The sequence below is a fragment of the Arvicanthis niloticus genome, chromosome 12 (genome assembly GCF_011762505.2).
Source record: "Arvicanthis niloticus isolate mArvNil1 chromosome 12, mArvNil1.pat.X, whole genome shotgun sequence".
In the NCBI taxonomy this organism is placed as follows: domain Eukaryota; kingdom Metazoa; phylum Chordata; class Mammalia; order Rodentia; family Muridae; genus Arvicanthis; species Arvicanthis niloticus.
In genome coordinates, this window is record NC_047669.1 from 43,648,447 (window position 1) to 43,666,868 (window position 18,422).

Genomic DNA, 18,422 nt, shown 5'->3' on the forward strand with positions numbered 1-18,422 from the left:
CCACCCCATGCATAATTGTCACCTACAGAGAAGCATAAAATTGACCTGAAATTTCCTCTTTGCCTGTTAGGGATATATGTTAAGATTTTGGTGGTGGTGGTGGGAGGAGGAGTTGTGGGGGGGGGAGTGGCTGTTTGTTTTGTTTGTGTTTAGTTTTGTTTTGGTGATAATAGGCTGGGGTAAATGGTGCTCAGATGGCTTATTCAGTCATTCCAAAAGGAAAAATCCATAAATCCAGTAAGATATGCCACTCTACCAGCTCTGTGAAGCAGTCTTTAATTTGCTTTGTTTGAACAGAACCGTGCCTTCTACAGTGACCCATTTCTCCGTTCTCAAATGGCTGCCTTCCTTTGGGAAATCAGGCTATGGGATACAAAAGACAAGCTTGAATTTATGTCGCCTCCTTTCTACTTGTCCGCAGCACAAGCTCGTGAACATACGTCTCTCCTCTCCAGCTAAATGTAACTTCAGCACTTCTCTTGACTTAATGTGTTTTCCTAATTAGGTTTAGCATTAAAACCAGCTGCTACCAGGGTGGTTTTTATTTTTTTTTTTTTTTTTTTTTTTTACTTCTATAAAGCATTGGAAGATTAATTGACTCATTATGAGAAAACGGGAGGATGTAAATTTGGGGAGCTTTTTGTTTAACTTGGGTTATAAATTGCTGCTCATTTTCTTTGTTTATGTTTTTCCGCTCACCATGTCTCCCATAACTAAGGGCCTTTTGTTTCACTCTCCCAGATGATGATATCTTCGTCTCTAGAACGTCGATTTAGCACCTAGATTCTGGCTCCTGAGATGAGACAAAAGCTAGCATCATTAAAGCCACTTATGGTCTCTGAATGTCACACAAAAAACCTGGAAGTCAGAAGGACTTGTTCTTACCCCCACCACCACCTGGCTTGGGATTTCAAACAAGCCTTCTTGTTTTTTTTACATACATTCATATGTATGAACGTGGGTCAGCTAGAGCTAAAGATTCATGTGTACTGGTGGCTATGGAATGCCTGCAAGGATATGAGAGGACACGTTGTGCAACGTATTATAAAGACGCTATAGAAATAGATACATGATTCTACTTAACCCTAATTAATCTACCTGCATAAAAATTTTTATATACATAAAAAGGATTTTAAATGTATGTTACTGCATAGTTAGTGACCATAATAAAAAATGGTTAATATTTGACTAACATTTCCTTGATTTTACCTATAAACTTTACCTATAAATAATACTGTTATAAACTCTTATAAAGGCATCATCATTTACAATGTTAAGTCTATTGTTGGCCCAGCAGAAAGTAAATGGTAGCTTGCAGAACATCTGAGTGTTGTTAAGGGCAGGACTTGGTATGCGCTCCTTCATTGCTCTCCCAATAGTCCTACAAGGTGGGCACCATAGTTGTTCTGTTTATAAATTAGCCAACTGGAGTATAAAGATTGAAAAGACACAGAAATTTAGCCCTACACATGTTGGCATTTTAACCCTGTGCTTTTGATTGTCACTTTCTCTATGAGAAAGTCTCACTCCGCAGTGAGGCACACAGTGATGTTTGGAGCTTTGGTGAGTAGGAATACTCCATAACTCTCCATCTTGTCTCTACATCCCTCTCACCTTCTACTCCACCCTCAGGCATCAGAGCACAGTTCTTACATCCAGGAGTTGGGTGCCCTTGACATGGTGTTCAAAGGAGACAAACACCAGGCTAGAGAGCATCCTTCCTTAGTCACATGTCGTCTGTGGAATCTGAGGGGCTCATCTCCATGTAACAGTATAAATCTGAAAAGAAAGGGAAAGGGAGAAGAAATAGAAGATAACAGGAACTCACTTCAAATGAGCCAAGTTATGGCTTACCCGCACCATAAAACCAGCCTTGAGATTCCAGGTTATGACCAACGGTAGTATGAATATGAGAGTTAGCTTTATAAGAGTCTCCCCAGGATTTCAGAAATAGCCACCAACAACTAGGATATACACTCATCTCTCCATGTCCTCGGGGATTGTTTTGAAGCCTACCACCATTGCCTAAGAAGACATCAACTTGCGCAGATGCTCAATCCCTTATATGAAATGGCACAGCACTTACATAGGCCCAATATTATTTCTTTCAATTGTCTCTATATCACTTCTAATGCCTAGTACAATGTAAATACTGTGTACATTGTGGTTAACAAGGCTTGTTTGTAAAATAATGATGAGAGGGAATGGACAACATGCTTAGTTCACAGACAGTTTTGAATGACTGAACTGAATCTATGAAACCCATAGACTCAAGGAGCCAATAGTCCTTAAAACATCCTAAATCTAAGCTCTTCATCAGAAAATGAATGATAGGAAATCACTGCAAGTGAGAGAGAGAGAGAGAGAGAGATAGAGAGAGAGAGAGAGAGAGAGCCTATATGTTTGACAGTGTAGAATTGAAAATAGTGTACTGTGTTTTCAAAAACAGGCTTGAGTGTTTGCTTAACTGAGCAAGTAGAGATAATTTATTAAGGTCCAATTAAGTCTATTGAGTCTTACAAGTTGTACTATTGGGGACGTGAGATGGGACTCTTTGAGTATCTCTCTGCAGATTTTATAGTGGAACAAAGACAAACCTTGGAGATACTTCTTACTCCATAATATATAATAGTGATGACGCTGTATTCCAATCCTCATCTGTATGACTCTGTGTTCATGCTTTATCTAGGACATTCTGCCACCCCTTCCAGACCTTTCAAAATCTCACTCCCTCACAATATTAGAATTAATGGGAAGGTTTATTCACCATTAAGTGCCAAGTAGAGCTATGGATGCTATGTTTTCATGAATTTTTACCTTGATTATTAATTCAAGATAAAGGGCAAATGCAAAACCACCAATGCTGAGCCCTATGGAGGAATAATACCAGGCTGTTCCCAAGTTCATGCATAGTCAAAGTCTGCATTAAGCAATGCTATTTATAGAGTTAGTGTCATATAAGTTAATTGATCCAATATGCTAGAAAGATGGAAGTTAGAAGCCAGATAAGGCATTAATAAAGGGTTAGACAGGAGGATATTTGAGTGGCAGGCCAAGTACCTGGCAAGCCAATAGTCTTCTAAGTAAGAAATGCTAAAAAGCAAAAGGGGAATCTGGTACTGATAAAGGTAGCATCAAGAATTAATGAGGTCCCGGAAGCATGTCAAAGGGCTTAGCTTGTTTTATACTGTATTATGCATCCAAAAGGCTGCTGACTTGTCTGCTTATGTGTGTCATATACAACCCATTCTGTCGTTCTTCAGCCCAGTATGGAACTTTTCTTGATGGACTCATCTAAATCCCAACATCTTGATTAAACAGCTGGGATTCAGCTGCGCAGGATTAATCTTTATTTGTTAGTAGTTGAAAGTTCTTTTTTAACTCTACCACACAATGTGCTTTAAATGAGAATGACTTACTACAATGAAGAAAAATACATGATGCAGTGATTCTGTATAAACATATAGATGGTGTCGACATAGATGCAGATCAAATTTTACACCTAAAAGTTCATGATAAAGTTATTAAAAGCAATCCCTCTACACACACACACACACACACACACACACACACACATACACACATACACACAGAGAGAGATAGAGAGAGACAGAGACAAAGAGAGACAGAGACAGAAAGACAGAGGAGAGAGACACACAAACTGACTGACTCGCTAACAGACAGATGAGGTTTGAAATCCATTTTAGTGGAGCTATAGAATGGTACAATGGCTGTCTGGCCTGAACTCTCTTGGTTTTCATTTACACTTTCTAGGCTCAGGAAGCCTGTTTCAGGAGCCACAGCTGCCAGCGACTTTACAGTCTACTCGCTGTCTGAAATTGCTTCAGTTTCTATTTGAGCATATTTCATCAAACAAGTTTCTAAGATTTTTTTGCTTCTTCCCCAGTACCCTCTGTGCTTGCTGACCTACAAGGGGACCTGTCTGAGTCTGCATCCTTGGTATTGTAGGATCTATCAGGAATCTATCTCTAGGCTGCTAACTACTGTATGAAGAAAAAGGCTGACACCAGGGGCGGGAGAGATACGGGTTTGATATTCCAAAGACAAGGACTCTATAAAACTCACTGAACTGCCAATATCATACACAATGCACATTCTGGCATGCTCTTACATATGCTTCCAAAACACTATTCCTCCCTAAATCCCTACTAAAAAAAAATAGAATGGCATAACTGGAAACACCACATCTGTAATATATTGTACAGGGAATTCTTTGAGACTTTCCAAGAAAGTAAGCCATGACGATTGGATGATTGGAGTATGATTTATTATCACCTGAACCTTAGCTATTACATTTAAGGGTGTATGTATGTATGATAAACGATTCGGTAGAAAACAGGTGAAATGATGAATAAAAATATATACATTGGGGAAAATAGATCACCTTCAGTTGTTGAACAATGGTCTCTCTCAGTTTGGAAGATATCCAAAATGATTATACTGCATCTCTCGATAAATTATTCATTTTTCTTCTGAAGGTTCGCCGGTGCCAGTGGGTATAGATGTCCAGGTTGAAAGCATCGACAGCATTTCAGAGGTGAACATGGTAAGCATCCCCATAGGGTACTGATCTGTTTCTGGAAGGAATCAAATAATAGGGTGGACATCATTTGTTTTTTAATAAGCCCTACTTTGCCTCACAGTGGAGTTATGCTTGCCCGTCTCTCTTCCATTCACTTCTTCCACACTCTGATTACACTCTTCCTTTTTCTCCCTGTTTCTTTCTCACAGTTTCTCATGTATGGCTTCCTATAAAACATCATTGGTAAATTTGCTCTCTGTCACAGTCTTACACAACTGAAAACTAGGATGTAAGAAAAACAAATGTACAGTTTGCATCCTATGAAATCTTGCCCACGAGGCCTTGCTCATAAAATGATGGACATGTTCATAAAATGATAGACTTCTGGGCCAAGCTTTATAGATTATTTCCAGGTGTCTCAGTTAAGATTGATTCTGCTTGTCTGTAAATGACTAATATCAAGCAATAAGACATTTTAAAACGTGATTATCACATTTAATTCAAAAAATTGTTTACCCCATGGTGTGTTATAAAAATATAAGACAGCTTAATGTTTTATTTAACAATGTAATACCTATATTTTCATGGAACATTTTTGCTTTTAAAATTATTATTTTATTTAGTCACATATGAAGATCGATACATAATAATTTTACATACATATGCATATTAGAAAGCCAAAGAAAAACTAAATTGTTAGACACAAGTAAATCCAAAACTGATGTCTATAGAAATAACTATACATGTTACAGCTCATATATCAAAGATTTACTTAACAACTACCTAAAAGCAACTTTTGAAATTTTCATGAGAACACACATTTAAAAGCTTCAAGACAAGAGAAAATGAAGTATCAGGATTAGTGTATGTGGAATGTCTGTTAAATGTTATATTAATTATATTATTATATTAATACAAAATAAATATTTTCAAATAAATGTGAAATTTAAAAAGAAAATATTTGAAAATGACCATCTATTATCAGTCTTCCTTTACCCTTCATGGGTCTCTACCCCAAGCTACTCGCTTTATTGTACCTATTTCCCCTTCTCTAAACTGCTCTTATCAGTTTTAGCCATTTTTGTAATGTAAAGGCTCCAACTGTACCTTTTCAGTCTCATTTTCCTCTTTTTAATGTATAAGGACTTTCTTTGTCTAGGTAACTTTCAGAATAGATTTCCTTTAAGTGATTTTCAGTGTTAGGGAGGTTTTACTGCAACAGTAGTTAATGCATGCCAAATACAGTGCCTTTCCAAAACTCATTTTCATGGTTTGTTTCCTCGATTTTACCTAATGGCTGCCAGCATCTAGAGGGAGCAGAAGCCCTGAGTGAATTCCCAGGTAACTGTGCTGTTGACATGAGAGCCCAGGGCGACAGACCCACGGAGTGATGGCAAAGCCTTCTCCCTGGGAGTTGGAGGCAGAAGGAAACTGCAAAGCTTCCCTTCTGTCCCACGTGTGAAATATGAATAGTATGCGTGGAAAATGTCGAGCATAGCCTTACTCCTCGGCCAACATTTTCAGCCTGAAGACTGCTCCCCTACAGAGAAGGCCGTAGATTAGCAAAACAAAAGAAAAAACAAAGATTAGCTAAACCCTTGGCCCAGCTCTATACAACAAACTGATGCTACAACCCGCTGTTCTGTTCAAGTCCATACAACAAGCAAACTGAGGGGCCCAGGTGCAAGGCGCTTCTCCTGCAGAGACCCTAGATAACCTGATCCTCAGATTTATTTTATTTATTTATTTATTTATTTATTTACCTCTCTGTGTGTTTCTCTTTCCATTATCATTCCGCTGAAACACCAGTCAGGTTTGTCCCTGGAGCCAAGCTAGATGAGTTGCCACCCTCCCCGCACCCCCACCCCATCTTGTTGTCTCTTCTGCCTTCCTTACTTGAGTTTTCATTGTTTCAATTATGCATGTAATGACAAATATTCTTAACAGATACCGAGCTCCAAGAAAAGTACAGCTTTTGGGTATACTTTGTATCTTGGTGCCCCCTGTATTAATTTAATTTTGAGTGGCCTTCCAGATCAGACCAAGCATATGATTCCAAGTATTAGGCCAGTCCACCTGGTAAGCTACACAAGTCCCTGTGAAGTAGTGTTATGCTGATAAAGAAATGGCTCTGTTTACTGGCCCTCACTCGAATGTACAGCCATATATAGCCAACCTCACAGTTAATCCATAGCAATAACCCAGTGTACACTTATGGGACCTAGGAAAAACAATGTAGCTGGTCAAACAACCGGTAACTTGTTTGGAAATGACTTACATTGATCTTTTGTTTGCACAAATGAATGCCAAAGTCCTGTTAGGCACACAAGTCCAAGAAAAGTTGGATTTGGATTGAGAAAGATGAGTCAACAATTTATGAACAGTGATACGTATTTAAGAAAAGTGAAACACATAATTTATATCCAGACTCAACAGCACCGACGAAGATAGAAATTTCTTTTCTGCCAACCAAATTATTAACTGTCACATCTGAATACCATATAAAATTCAAACTCTTTATGCTTGTCTGCTTGTTTTTTATCACTGTAATATTAGTACAGGTTTTTATCCTCCAACTTTATAGTCTTACAGCTGGCTTGCATGATACCAGTTCAGCCCCTTGAAGTATTCAGAACTGGATGCTAAGACAGGTTTTCATCTATCGTCAGCATAGTCTTTCAGCTAGTGTCCACAACGCCAGTTGAGATCCCAGAGCCACAGTGAATTGAGAACACTGGCAACTTGCTTCTAGGGAGTGTGCAAAAACTTACATAGATATAAAAAAAATAATAATACAGTGGCACACACTATAGTTCCAGCACTCAGGAGGCCAAGGAAATAGGATTCTGAGTTGAAATCTGGATGTTGTTGCCATGAGAAGAGCATGTTTAAAAAGAAGTAGGAAATGGAAGGTGAAGAGAGAAAGCCATGAAGAAGAGGGAGAGTGAGGGAGGAATAGAAATGGAAGAAGACAGAAACAGGAATGGAGAAGGGACGTGAAGAGTAATGACAGACTAGCTTCATCCTATCTGAAATTGCAATACGAGCAATAATAGACAAACCACAAACAGCGTGGCCATTAGTGAGTTCGTAATGCTGAAGTTATGATCTGAGCATGGTCCCTCCTGGTCCTCACTGGTCCCTTTCTCTATGCCCAGGACTTTACAATGACGTTTTATCTCAGACACTATTGGAAGGATGAGAGGCTCTCCTTTCCTAGCACGACGAACAAAAGCATGACCTTTGATCGCAGATTGCTCCAAAAGATTTGGGTGCCTGATATCTTCTTTGTCCATTCTAAAAGATCCTTCATCCATGACACAACTGTAGAGAACATCATGCTCCGAGTACATCCTGATGGAAACGTCCTCTTCAGTCTCAGGTATGAGGGCTCCCTTTGACCTTTGGCTTCCTTGAACCACAGCCATGTAACTAAACTTGTTAGGTCTCACTTCAACCTAAATTAACAGTTCTGCTGTGAGAATCATGATGCTGAAGACTGCACTACAAGCAGAATATGTAACTTTTACCACTTGTTACCCAGCCTTTAAGGAATCGCTTTCTGTTCTGTGTATTCCCACTCTGGCCATATATTGTTTGGACAAATAGAGTTGAGCTGAATTGTGGAAATCCTTATAAGTCTGATACACAAAGGTATATGAACCTATTTCTACCAAGCAAGTCCTTCCTATGTACTCCAATGACTAGATTAGAATCCTGAATTAGCTAAATAATTTCTCCAGTTAGTTCCTTCAATTGTCATATGAAGGCATAATCAAAATACAAGTTAGCATAAATTTTCTCACTTGCTTTTTTGTTTGTGTTAGTTAAAACATGTATTCTAGCACGATGCTAGAATGGCTTCTCATTTTTAATGAGCCATGTTTTATTTTATCCAAATGAGCTCTGTGCATATGGAGTGGCTTAAAATAGAAATTTTTTTAAGGGTTTTGTTTATCCAAGCAATTCAGAATTTTTTTTTGTAATGCCCTGGAAATCTGAGAGAGCATCTATAGTAGGCTAAAACAAACTTGAGGTCTTTATCTTTGCAAACTGTGAGAGTTGGTCTATATGAGGGGTGGGGAAGGGGTCCTTGCAAATATGATTAAGTTAAAGATCTGTTTGGTTGGTTGGTTGGTTGGTTGGTTGGTTGGTTGGTTGGTTTGGTTTGTCTTTAGAGACAGAGTTTCTTTGGGTAGCCCTGGCTGTCCTGAATCTTTCTTCATAGACCAGACTGGCCTCAAACTCAGAGATCTGCCTGCCTCTGCCTCTTGAGTACTGGTATTATGGGCATGTGCCATCACACCCAGTCCTAAATGAGTGATCTTATCATGGAGAAATGATCCTAGATTATCTGTCTGGGCTTTAGATGCAGCAGAAGAATCTTTAAAGTGGAAAAGGAGAAGAAATCTGATTTACACAAAAGAAGGGTTGGCAGTGAGATCCCAAAACCAAGGAGTGGTGGTGCCGATCAGTATGAGTGGATTTCCCCTGAGAAGTCTTTAAGGTGTGATTCTGGATCAGTGATACTGATCAGACCTCCTGTCTAGGTCTACAGAACTAAAAAAAAAATAATGCATCTATGCTGTTATGAGCTGTTAGCCTTGTGGTCACTTGTTATCTCAGCAATAAGGCATTATCTTTGCTTGTTAGAAGTATCATTCTCAGGTAGCATCAGAGACTTATAAAAAGCTGTGAATGCAATTAATGAACACTACTTTTTTATATAGGATGCATAAATACTAGTGTCAAAGGTCACTAAGAACTGAAAATGAAATCTTATTAAAGAATCAGCTGTTTTAGAGTTAGTGAAAGGATGGAGAATAGAATAACACAGTGGACCCTGCTTACCTTGCCCATTCTGATGTCTGTTTGGCCCTTGTCAGACAGACTCTGGTGTAGTAACTTTTAATCTTTTGGGCTCTCTTCCCTGATACGAGCGTTTCTCTTCATCTGGTGTCCACGAGCCATACCAGAGTGTCTATGCTCATGGTGGTTAAGATGGATGAACTCCTCGGGCCATGGTATTACCCTAAACTCTGGAAAGGATAAAAACTAAGGTCAGTCATCTGGCTGGTTAACTCTCAGTTAACATTTTCCTCACGAAGATGAGCGTAAGCTTCTAGGGTCTCCAGTGCTCTGTGCATAATGTCATATGTATATTGATAGAACACACACACACACACACTATATATAGTGTATAGTGTGTGTGTACATACATATATATGTTCTTTCATTCTTTCATGTGTGTGTGTGTGTGTGTGTGTGTGTGTGTATGACAAAACAATGTTACACTTCCCAGAAAGGACAACTGTAAACTTACTGTGATCTCTCCTGGACTCAGCCTTTTCTGGTTCTTGTTTTAGTCCTCATTATGGTAAAGTGCAGTGAACCTCACTCAGGTAGTGACTATGAGCATAATGGCTTTGCTGACTGAGTCTTTCTGGGGTTGCTTAACCCTGGAGGTGGTCTTGGAGATGCCCAAACTCAGGAGGACTAAAAATTGTTGTGAGCACAGCTCTTCAATCCAAAAGAACCAGTCCAAGCACAGAAACAGGTCACCTGCTACCCAGGTTGGGTTCTGAGGCCACCTAACCAAAATCCTCATCATTTCTTCAAATATACTATAAAGTATCAAAGACCTCAGAGGATACTTCCTTGCAACATAGCCAACTAAGCATGCATTTTTGCACACAATACCGTCAACACACAGCCTTTCTTCATGCGTTGGCTACTGACAATAAAATGCAGGTCACAGAGATAAAAATGCTTCTATTCTTCTGATTAACTCAGAGGCACCATGGGCAGGAGCATCTGCTGCCTTTGTCTTTGCAGAATTGCTGAGGGCCTTTTAGGAACCTCTGATCTGCTATTGTGGCTACCGCAGGTCTCACTTTGAGACAAGATCATAGCACAGCAGCGTCTGCCTGGAGTCAGAAAAATCTAGAAGAATATAAAATGTTAAGAAAAAAACCTCATCAATATGCAAGCCTTTGCCTTAATAGTTCCTGTATTATGTATTATGCACATGGATCTATCGCTAAGCATGCTGCAGGCTTTTGCCTCAGTACCAGAAGGAAATTTTCCAAGTGCTTTGTGAAGGAAACTTTTACCTATAAATTTATATTATCACCCCTTCAACTCTTTTTACTGAAGACTACCAAGTTTTGCATCTTCTAGAAAGCAGAACAACTTAGATCCACTTAAAGGCATCTGACTTTGAAGTATTTTTCTGAGAAAAAAAAAAGAAAGAAAGAAAGAAAGAAAGAAAGAAAGTATGAGAGCCAGAAAACGCAGAGGGAGCTACGCAGGAAACAGTGAGCTAGGGAGTCAGTGTAAGAATTTACTCATCAATCTGGAAGCAATCCCTACCCCTCTGGGTTTGCTTTCTTGTTATTTGGATGGAACACAGTCAGGCCTGTTTCTCATTATCCTTGAAAGGCACACAAACCAAGAAAACAATGAGAGGCTTCATTGCTGCACACTAGTTGGGCCATCTGGGTAAATGATCACGTCCTCTTTTTTATTTCATTTACAGGATAACAGTTTCGGCCATGTGCTTTATGGACTTCAGCAGGTTTCCTCTGGACACTCAGAACTGTTCTCTAGAGCTGGAAAGCTGTAAGTCTTTCTGCCTGGGGAAACAAGCCTGTTTCATTAAAACACACACTCATGCGGAGATAGGCACATGCTTAGCAATCATTTAAACATCTTATCATATCTTCCAATTTTATGGCTCTGCTTTTCAGTGTCACAGGATCTCTCTCTCTTCTTAATGATGACAACAGATTGTCTTTTGAATGAGGAGATTCAAGGGGAAATGCCTTGGTAATTAAACATTCTGTGATTTTCACCATAGCAATGAAAGGCGGCTCCTTTAGAGGGTGCTTTTTTTTTTTTTTTTCTTTTTTAACATTGACACTGATTTTCCACATTTGGAAAGTCTGGAAATCCTATAGCTAGACAAGTTCCAATCCTCTTTTAAGTGTGTGCAGGCTCCCCAGGGGAACCCTGCTTGGAGCACAGACTCCCTAGTTGAAGCCCTATTAAGGAGTCTGTGATCCCACACCACATCAATTACTGTTGCCCAATATTTGCTTTTGATAAGACATCTTAGAAGTTGACTGCAGTTTTTTTTTATTATATGACTGAAGCTCTGAGCGTCAGTGGGAGCCTCCTACCCATCCATCCTTTTCTAGGTCTATTAAAAATTTTTATAACACAAGAAAAGAAAGTTCTTTACAAACTAAGCCTCATTTTAGAATTTCAACCAAGAGGGGTACAGCAAAAGAAACTTAAATGCATAGAATAAGCCCATATAAGGACAGTATTGTAGCCTAGCCCTGAGGCCTGTCTTAATCTTATAGGAGAATGCACACAGAAAGAGAACACCAGAAAATTTCAAACATCACAGAAGGAGAAATGCCGCCATCTTGCCAGCCTTCTGGCTCCAGATTTTGGAGATGAAGATGGGGCTGGTGTTTTGTTTTGTCTCCTTTTTGAAGTATGGGTTTGTTCAGTCCCTTGGAAAATATCTTTCAATAGACACTACATGAATGGCATTGAACCAGGAGTGAGGGATTCAGAATTGTATAAAACATGGCTACAGACCTCACCTAACTCCTAACACAGGAACTGTCTGTGCTATTTTAGATGCCTATAATGAAGAGGACCTAATGCTGTACTGGAAACATGGCAACAAGTCCTTAAACACGGAAGAGCACATTTCCCTTTCTCAGTTCTTCATTGAGGAGTTCAGCGCATCCAGTGGACTGGCTTTCTATAGCAGCACAGGTACAGCACTATGTGCAGATAATTTTTAGCAACTATTGAGCACCTACTGTTTGTGAAGTAAACCCTTCTCTCCCCATTGTGCAACCCTTTCCAACAAGACGTGTTAATTATACTCTTGGCCCTTCTACTCTGTGATTAGTAGAACACACAAAGTGTTCTTTGAAATACATAAATCACTGCTCAAAACCCTTTCCAGTCCCGAAACCTTTCAGTGTTTTTCCATCCCATTTAGAAGCAAAGTTAAGTTTCTCATCATGATTTACATTCTGTGTGCTGTTTGGACCTCACCCCAACCTGTGACCCTCCGTCATATTGCCTGCTCTCCTGTTCTCAGACACTCATCTCATTTCTTCCGTGTAGCATTGCTCTGCCCCCTGCCTGTCTCAGGACCAACTGTCTCCTTCAGTCAGAACTTTGTAGAACATCTCCCCAAATGGTAATATACTAATGAGCCTTTCTAAACCAAGCCTCCTTCCTCACAATTTCCAATCTCCTTGTCTTCACAGCACATACTACTAGCTGAAATAGATGCCTTATTGACTATTACCTAAGTCTCTCTTTGGAAAGAGGAAACTCCATCTGCCTTGTTAATTATACTCTTGTTAATTATACTCTTGCCGTCTCTTCCCAGATCTTAGAATATGCCTGGTATATGGTAGATGCTCAATAAAAACCAACCAACAAAATTAATTTGACAAAATGCACGGTTTCCCTAAGGAGAAAAATCTGTTTAGAATTAGAAATACACTATATACTCTTTGCGGTAATTGATTTATGTCTGACTTGGTAGCATTTATCCTAGGTGATTTAAAAACTCATGTGTCTGTTAAATAAAGCTAGCACCAGGTTCTTTCTCATCTCCTCCAAAACACCCCACCCCTACAGACAGTTTTCACCATCTTGTTAGTTGCTAGTATTACTCTGTGTCATTTTAGGCAGATAAAATATGATTTGCGGTTTAAAGGAGCTGTTTTCAGGCTACAAAATATGGCTACAGCTGGCGCTCAGGCTCAGAGCTGCCCTGGCTGAAATCCTATCCCATCTGCTTGGTCATGGTACTTCAGGAGCAAATGCTGAGTTATCTATCTAGAAGCCAGTGTCTTAAGAAGACAACTAACATTTAAATCTCAAAGAAGTGAATTGCATCCCTGGGACCCATGGGTCTCTAGCTATTTCGATCTGGGAGAAATGTCACTTTCACCCTGTTCACTTGCCTTCTTTAACATTCAACAAATGATGCTATTAATTTTAATCGTGTCCATTGCATTTTCTGATATGCAAATAACACACATTTGTGTTCCTTGATCACTGAGTTATCCCTGGCACAGAGAAGATGCTCAGAATCAAATTGCTGAATAAATGAATATGTGGCATATAATTCAAAAATAATTTCAGAAGTCTGAAGAGCCCGTGCGATATTAAGAACACCTCATGCAGACAAGCTGTTATGATGCAGTTTTCCATTTCTCTTGTTCATGTCTTATAAATGATGCCAGCAGTTTAATGTTTTTAGTCCTCGGTTCAATTAAGCCAGTATTTAAATAAATGAATGTATACAAATGAACAGTGATGCATATAAATTTTAATTTTTGTTATCTCTATGATAAAGTAACTTCATGATAAATTATGACTATAATTGGTCTTTTCAACGTTATCATAATGTGATACATAGGAAGCATGGAAATCAAAGAATGGTATTTCTATACAGATATATACAATATATCTATATATTTATATCTATTATACCTATTGCACTTCTTAGGATTTTTGAAACATAAGTATCCATGAATATATTCAGTAGAAATTCAACTATTCCTTTAAATGCAGAGGATAAAGTGTTCCAATTTCTAACTCTATCTCTAAACCATTGCATTTAGTCCACTATCTGTGCTTGTCACCCAGGCAGGATCAACACTAGCTAATTTTTATTCTTTTCTTTTCACGTCATAGAGCCTGTCAAAAATCAGACAAAACATCACTGAAAATCTGTTCACAAAGATGCTTTTATGTATTTTCAAATGAAATATGAAATCTTAACATTCCAGTATGTTTATACTTTTAAGAAGTAGGACATTAGCTCCTTTGAGAAATGGACTAAGAATTGGTATCGAATGTATATCCTTATATAGCATGATGCAAGTTTCTTTTAATTAAAAGGAAAACTAATAGAAGACTCATTAACAAAAACTCATATTTATTATTGAAGAAATTATTTATATACCATATGGGTATGTTTGTATGTGCCTATGCATTCTAAATTTTTAAGAATTAGCTGGAGATTAAGGAGAGTTTCAGTTTTATTTCAATATGTTCTAGTTCTAAATTTGTTTTAAAATGCACATTTTTAATAAGAAGAAATAAAATGTGTTCTAATAGTAGAAAAGTACAAGATCAAGGCATTCTGAAAGCTATGTTCATATATCAAATTAATAGTTGTATTCCGATTGAACAAATTCCTAATTTTCAGGAAGATGAGACCAATTACAGTTCATGAGCAGATAACAGGTCTGCCTCACATTATCCATAAATTTTTAATGTGGTGTCCTTCTGTTTAAAAATTAGCTTCACCAAAAATGATTGTAAATATGTTTCTTTATTCCTATCATCATAACTACCAACTATAACCAACATCTTCAAATTGCTATACTAGATAGATAGGTAGATAGAAGATAGATAGATAGATAGATAGATAGATAGATAGATAGATAGATAGACGATAGATAGACAGACATATAGATAAATCCGTGCATATGGGTCTCATTGTAAAAGCTGGAAATTGGAGGTGCAGAAACTCATTTTCCATTTGTGGTGGAGTCTTGCTTTTTTCTTACAATGCTCTCACTATTATCATTGCCTCTACACAAACCCATGGCCACCCAGTAACATCAACAAGTGGGAGAGGGGTTTTCTGTCCTTCATTCATTTCAGTGTTCCTCAAATCGCATCCTGTGTGTTCACAAAGGAAAGACTCCTACCCCTGTGGAATATGCCAAAGAATTATGTGTTATCAAAGCAAAAGAACAGGGCAACCGCCTGAGTTCAAACTCTGTCTACCGCTTACCACCAGCACAGCCTTGCAAGAGTTGCTTAATTCAATTTCCTCACCTTCCAGAGAGTTTCACAACAGTCTTTGCCTCATGCCATTTTGCAAATGAGTTAATACATTTAAATGACTTAGAATAGTGTCTGCCACGTGGGAAGTGTTTAAACAATATTAGCTAGGAAATGCCATTGTCATCATTTTCATCAACATCTTCCTTGTTGCTTTTAATACAATCCAAGCCCTTAATGTCAGAACGCAATCAAATGTGACAATTTATAACTATACAGGAAGCTTTCAATCCCATCTCGGGATGGCACCCCAATTACTGCCAGCCCTTCTCTCACACTCTTTAGTCCTGCTTCTTTTTACTGGTGGAGGCAATGGGAGACAACCACCGCCCCCCAAATACTCATGCCAAAAATTTAATTCACATTGCAAAAGGATGAGGCCATGCACATAAAGGTATGACGGGTTTATGGCTCACATTATGAGCTTCCTAGAAAGAGCAATCCAGCCTGCCAAGCAGGTCTGAAGGAGCTGAGAACACAGAAAGGAGGAACTGGCTTGGAATTTTATGGAGGTTCAGGGGTAGAGTAAAGGTAGAGGATGTTCCCTTTGATTGAGGAGACAGTGGTTAAAGTTTTCATGGGATGCCAAAAGAGATTTTGGGTTTTTTCATGTGTTTGAATATTATTATTATTATTATTATTATTATTATTATTATTATTATTATTACTATTACTGTTAGTTTTCTGTTTTTTAGTTTGTTATTTATGAGGCAGAAAGGGACATAGAAATGAGGCCTGGGAACTCTCAGTATTTTAAGACTAAAGATGAAGTCAGACTCTTTATTACACTGACTGGAGTAATGATTTGACCATCTTAGACAAGGTCAATGAATGACCTGTTGTAATGAGTAAAGGAGCCCTTCTGGCCTACATCCACCCACAGTACCATTTTCATCTTCCCCTCCTGATCCACAGGCTAGAGCAGCATTCTTCCTTCATAGTTAATCCCTTGTACCAGCCCCACCAATAAAAGTCCTGATAATAATTCTCCAGAAAAATGCCAAGAAAGGAGAAGTCTCACTTACTGATATATACTTGCCTAGTATTTCTGATGCTCTGGGTTTAATCCTTAGCATTGCAAAATAATAATAAATTGTAATGATGATCATTTTTTCAAAAGAATCATCACCTAAATTTATTTCAAGAACTCAATAATGAACAGAAAACTACATACAACCAACAGTCCATATCCACTGCTCTCACATACAGGGACTCATCCAATTGTGAGTTGAAACTTGTAAACACATCTGTACTAGCATGAACATAACTATGTGTTCTCATAACTTCCTAATCAATACAGCATAACAGCTATTTGCATTGCACTTACATTGTATTAGGCACTATAAATAAATGAGATTATTTAAAATATATGGATAAATATAAATGGGTCTTATGCCAATAATAATACACTATCTTATATGAGCACCTGTACTTCAATAGATGTCAGTGTCCAAGGGTTCCTGGGACCAGTCCCTTTATAAATTGTTGAAACAACTATACTGTAATATTATCTTTCTTTAGGAATGACATTTGTAATTATTATTTATTTTAACCTTCCAACAATAATATGAAGCTGTAGAGGTTGGCATATTATTCCACACTTCGGCCATAATCAAAACTTTCAATCACAACACGGTAAAGTGAACGTCTAAACAAAACATTGACACTTTGCAAGCTTCTGGCTAATATCAAGTGCAAATACCTACATCAGTGGATAGAACAAATGGTGATGTGTACTTTTAACTTTACAATGCTCTGCAAGATGTTTCATTTATTTTCACCGCTAATGAAATTTGTAATCTTCAGGTGTATATCAAGGAATCTGTGTCAGCGAACAGTGAGAATCTTGGAGTCTAATAAGATGAGAAATAGAATGATCAATTAACTGAGAATCAGAGGCTAGACGAAGAACTTCCCAGCTCAATGCAGCTGTACTAGTACTCAGCGTTAAACCCATGTACCTGTCCCTCCCAACAAGTTTACCAGTTGCATCCTCTACGAAATTACTTCTAAAAGTAGTAGAAGAGTTCACTAGCTTTATATTACCTGTGATTCTGTCTTACAATTTGATCTACTATAGTCTCTAGGTTTTGAATCACTTCATCTCAAAATTGTACTTGACACATACAAATAAAACTATACACCATTCATAAAGTATATTGAATGTTTCTTCATGACCTTATTTCAGTAAATAGTAAGATTAATGCACGGTTATTGCTCTGCATTAAAAAGTATGAGTAAGGGGCTGGAGAGATGGCTCAATAGTTAAAATCACAGTCTGCTCTTTCACAAGACCCAAGTTAAATTCCCATCACCCACATAATAGCTCTCAACCATCTGTAACTCAAGTTCTGGGAGATGGAGTACCCTCCTCTGGCCTCCACGAGCAATAGCTATGCACACAATGGATATACATACATAAATATATATACACATACATACAAGCAAAACATCTACACATATAAACAAAAATGATATAATAATATAAATAAGTAGGAATGAATAATGAAAACATAATTATTCAATATACTATAGGAATCATGATGAATAACACTCAAAGATGTCCTAAAGATGGTTTGAAAGTTTAGATTTAAACTTCTTTATATACTCTGGTTTCTCTTAAGAGCATATAAATCTTCCACCTTTTAAAGCTTCCATATAGTAAATGTAAAAACGAGAATTCTGTTCAGTTTGCTGCAGATATGACAACAGTGGTATTTTTTCATCAGATTGTATAACATCACCAACATAAGCTTATAGAATTCCAACAATATGCAAAGGAATATCACCACTTAATTTCCTCTCTGCAGAGTTATCGTGATGTCTATGAAACTTCAAAGTAATGAACACGTGTTAAAGATGCCCCTTCTTCTCTTTAAATCCTTAGCATTCCAGAGCTAGTGATCTACTCCAAACCTTTTCTTACAGTCAAAGGTTCTTCATCATTCGTAACAGCTGATAAATGACTATTCAC

The 18,422-nt window shown here is 38.0% G+C and overlaps 1 protein-coding gene across 1 annotated transcript in view; it reads left to right on the forward strand.

Moving 5' to 3' along the window:
* The window catches only part of Gabrr3 (gamma-aminobutyric acid type A receptor subunit rho3), a 52,549-nt gene that overhangs the window by 13,739 nt on the left and 20,388 nt on the right, over positions 1–18,422 (forward strand). Inside the window, exons 3-6 of the mRNA XM_034514709.2 lie at positions 4,500–4,567; positions 7,702–7,925; positions 11,082–11,164; positions 12,197–12,337. Of these exons, the coding sequence (XP_034370600.1) occupies positions 4,500–4,567; positions 7,702–7,925; positions 11,082–11,164; positions 12,197–12,337 (516 nt within the window). The remainder of the gene's footprint in view (positions 1–4,499; positions 4,568–7,701; positions 7,926–11,081; positions 11,165–12,196; positions 12,338–18,422) is intronic.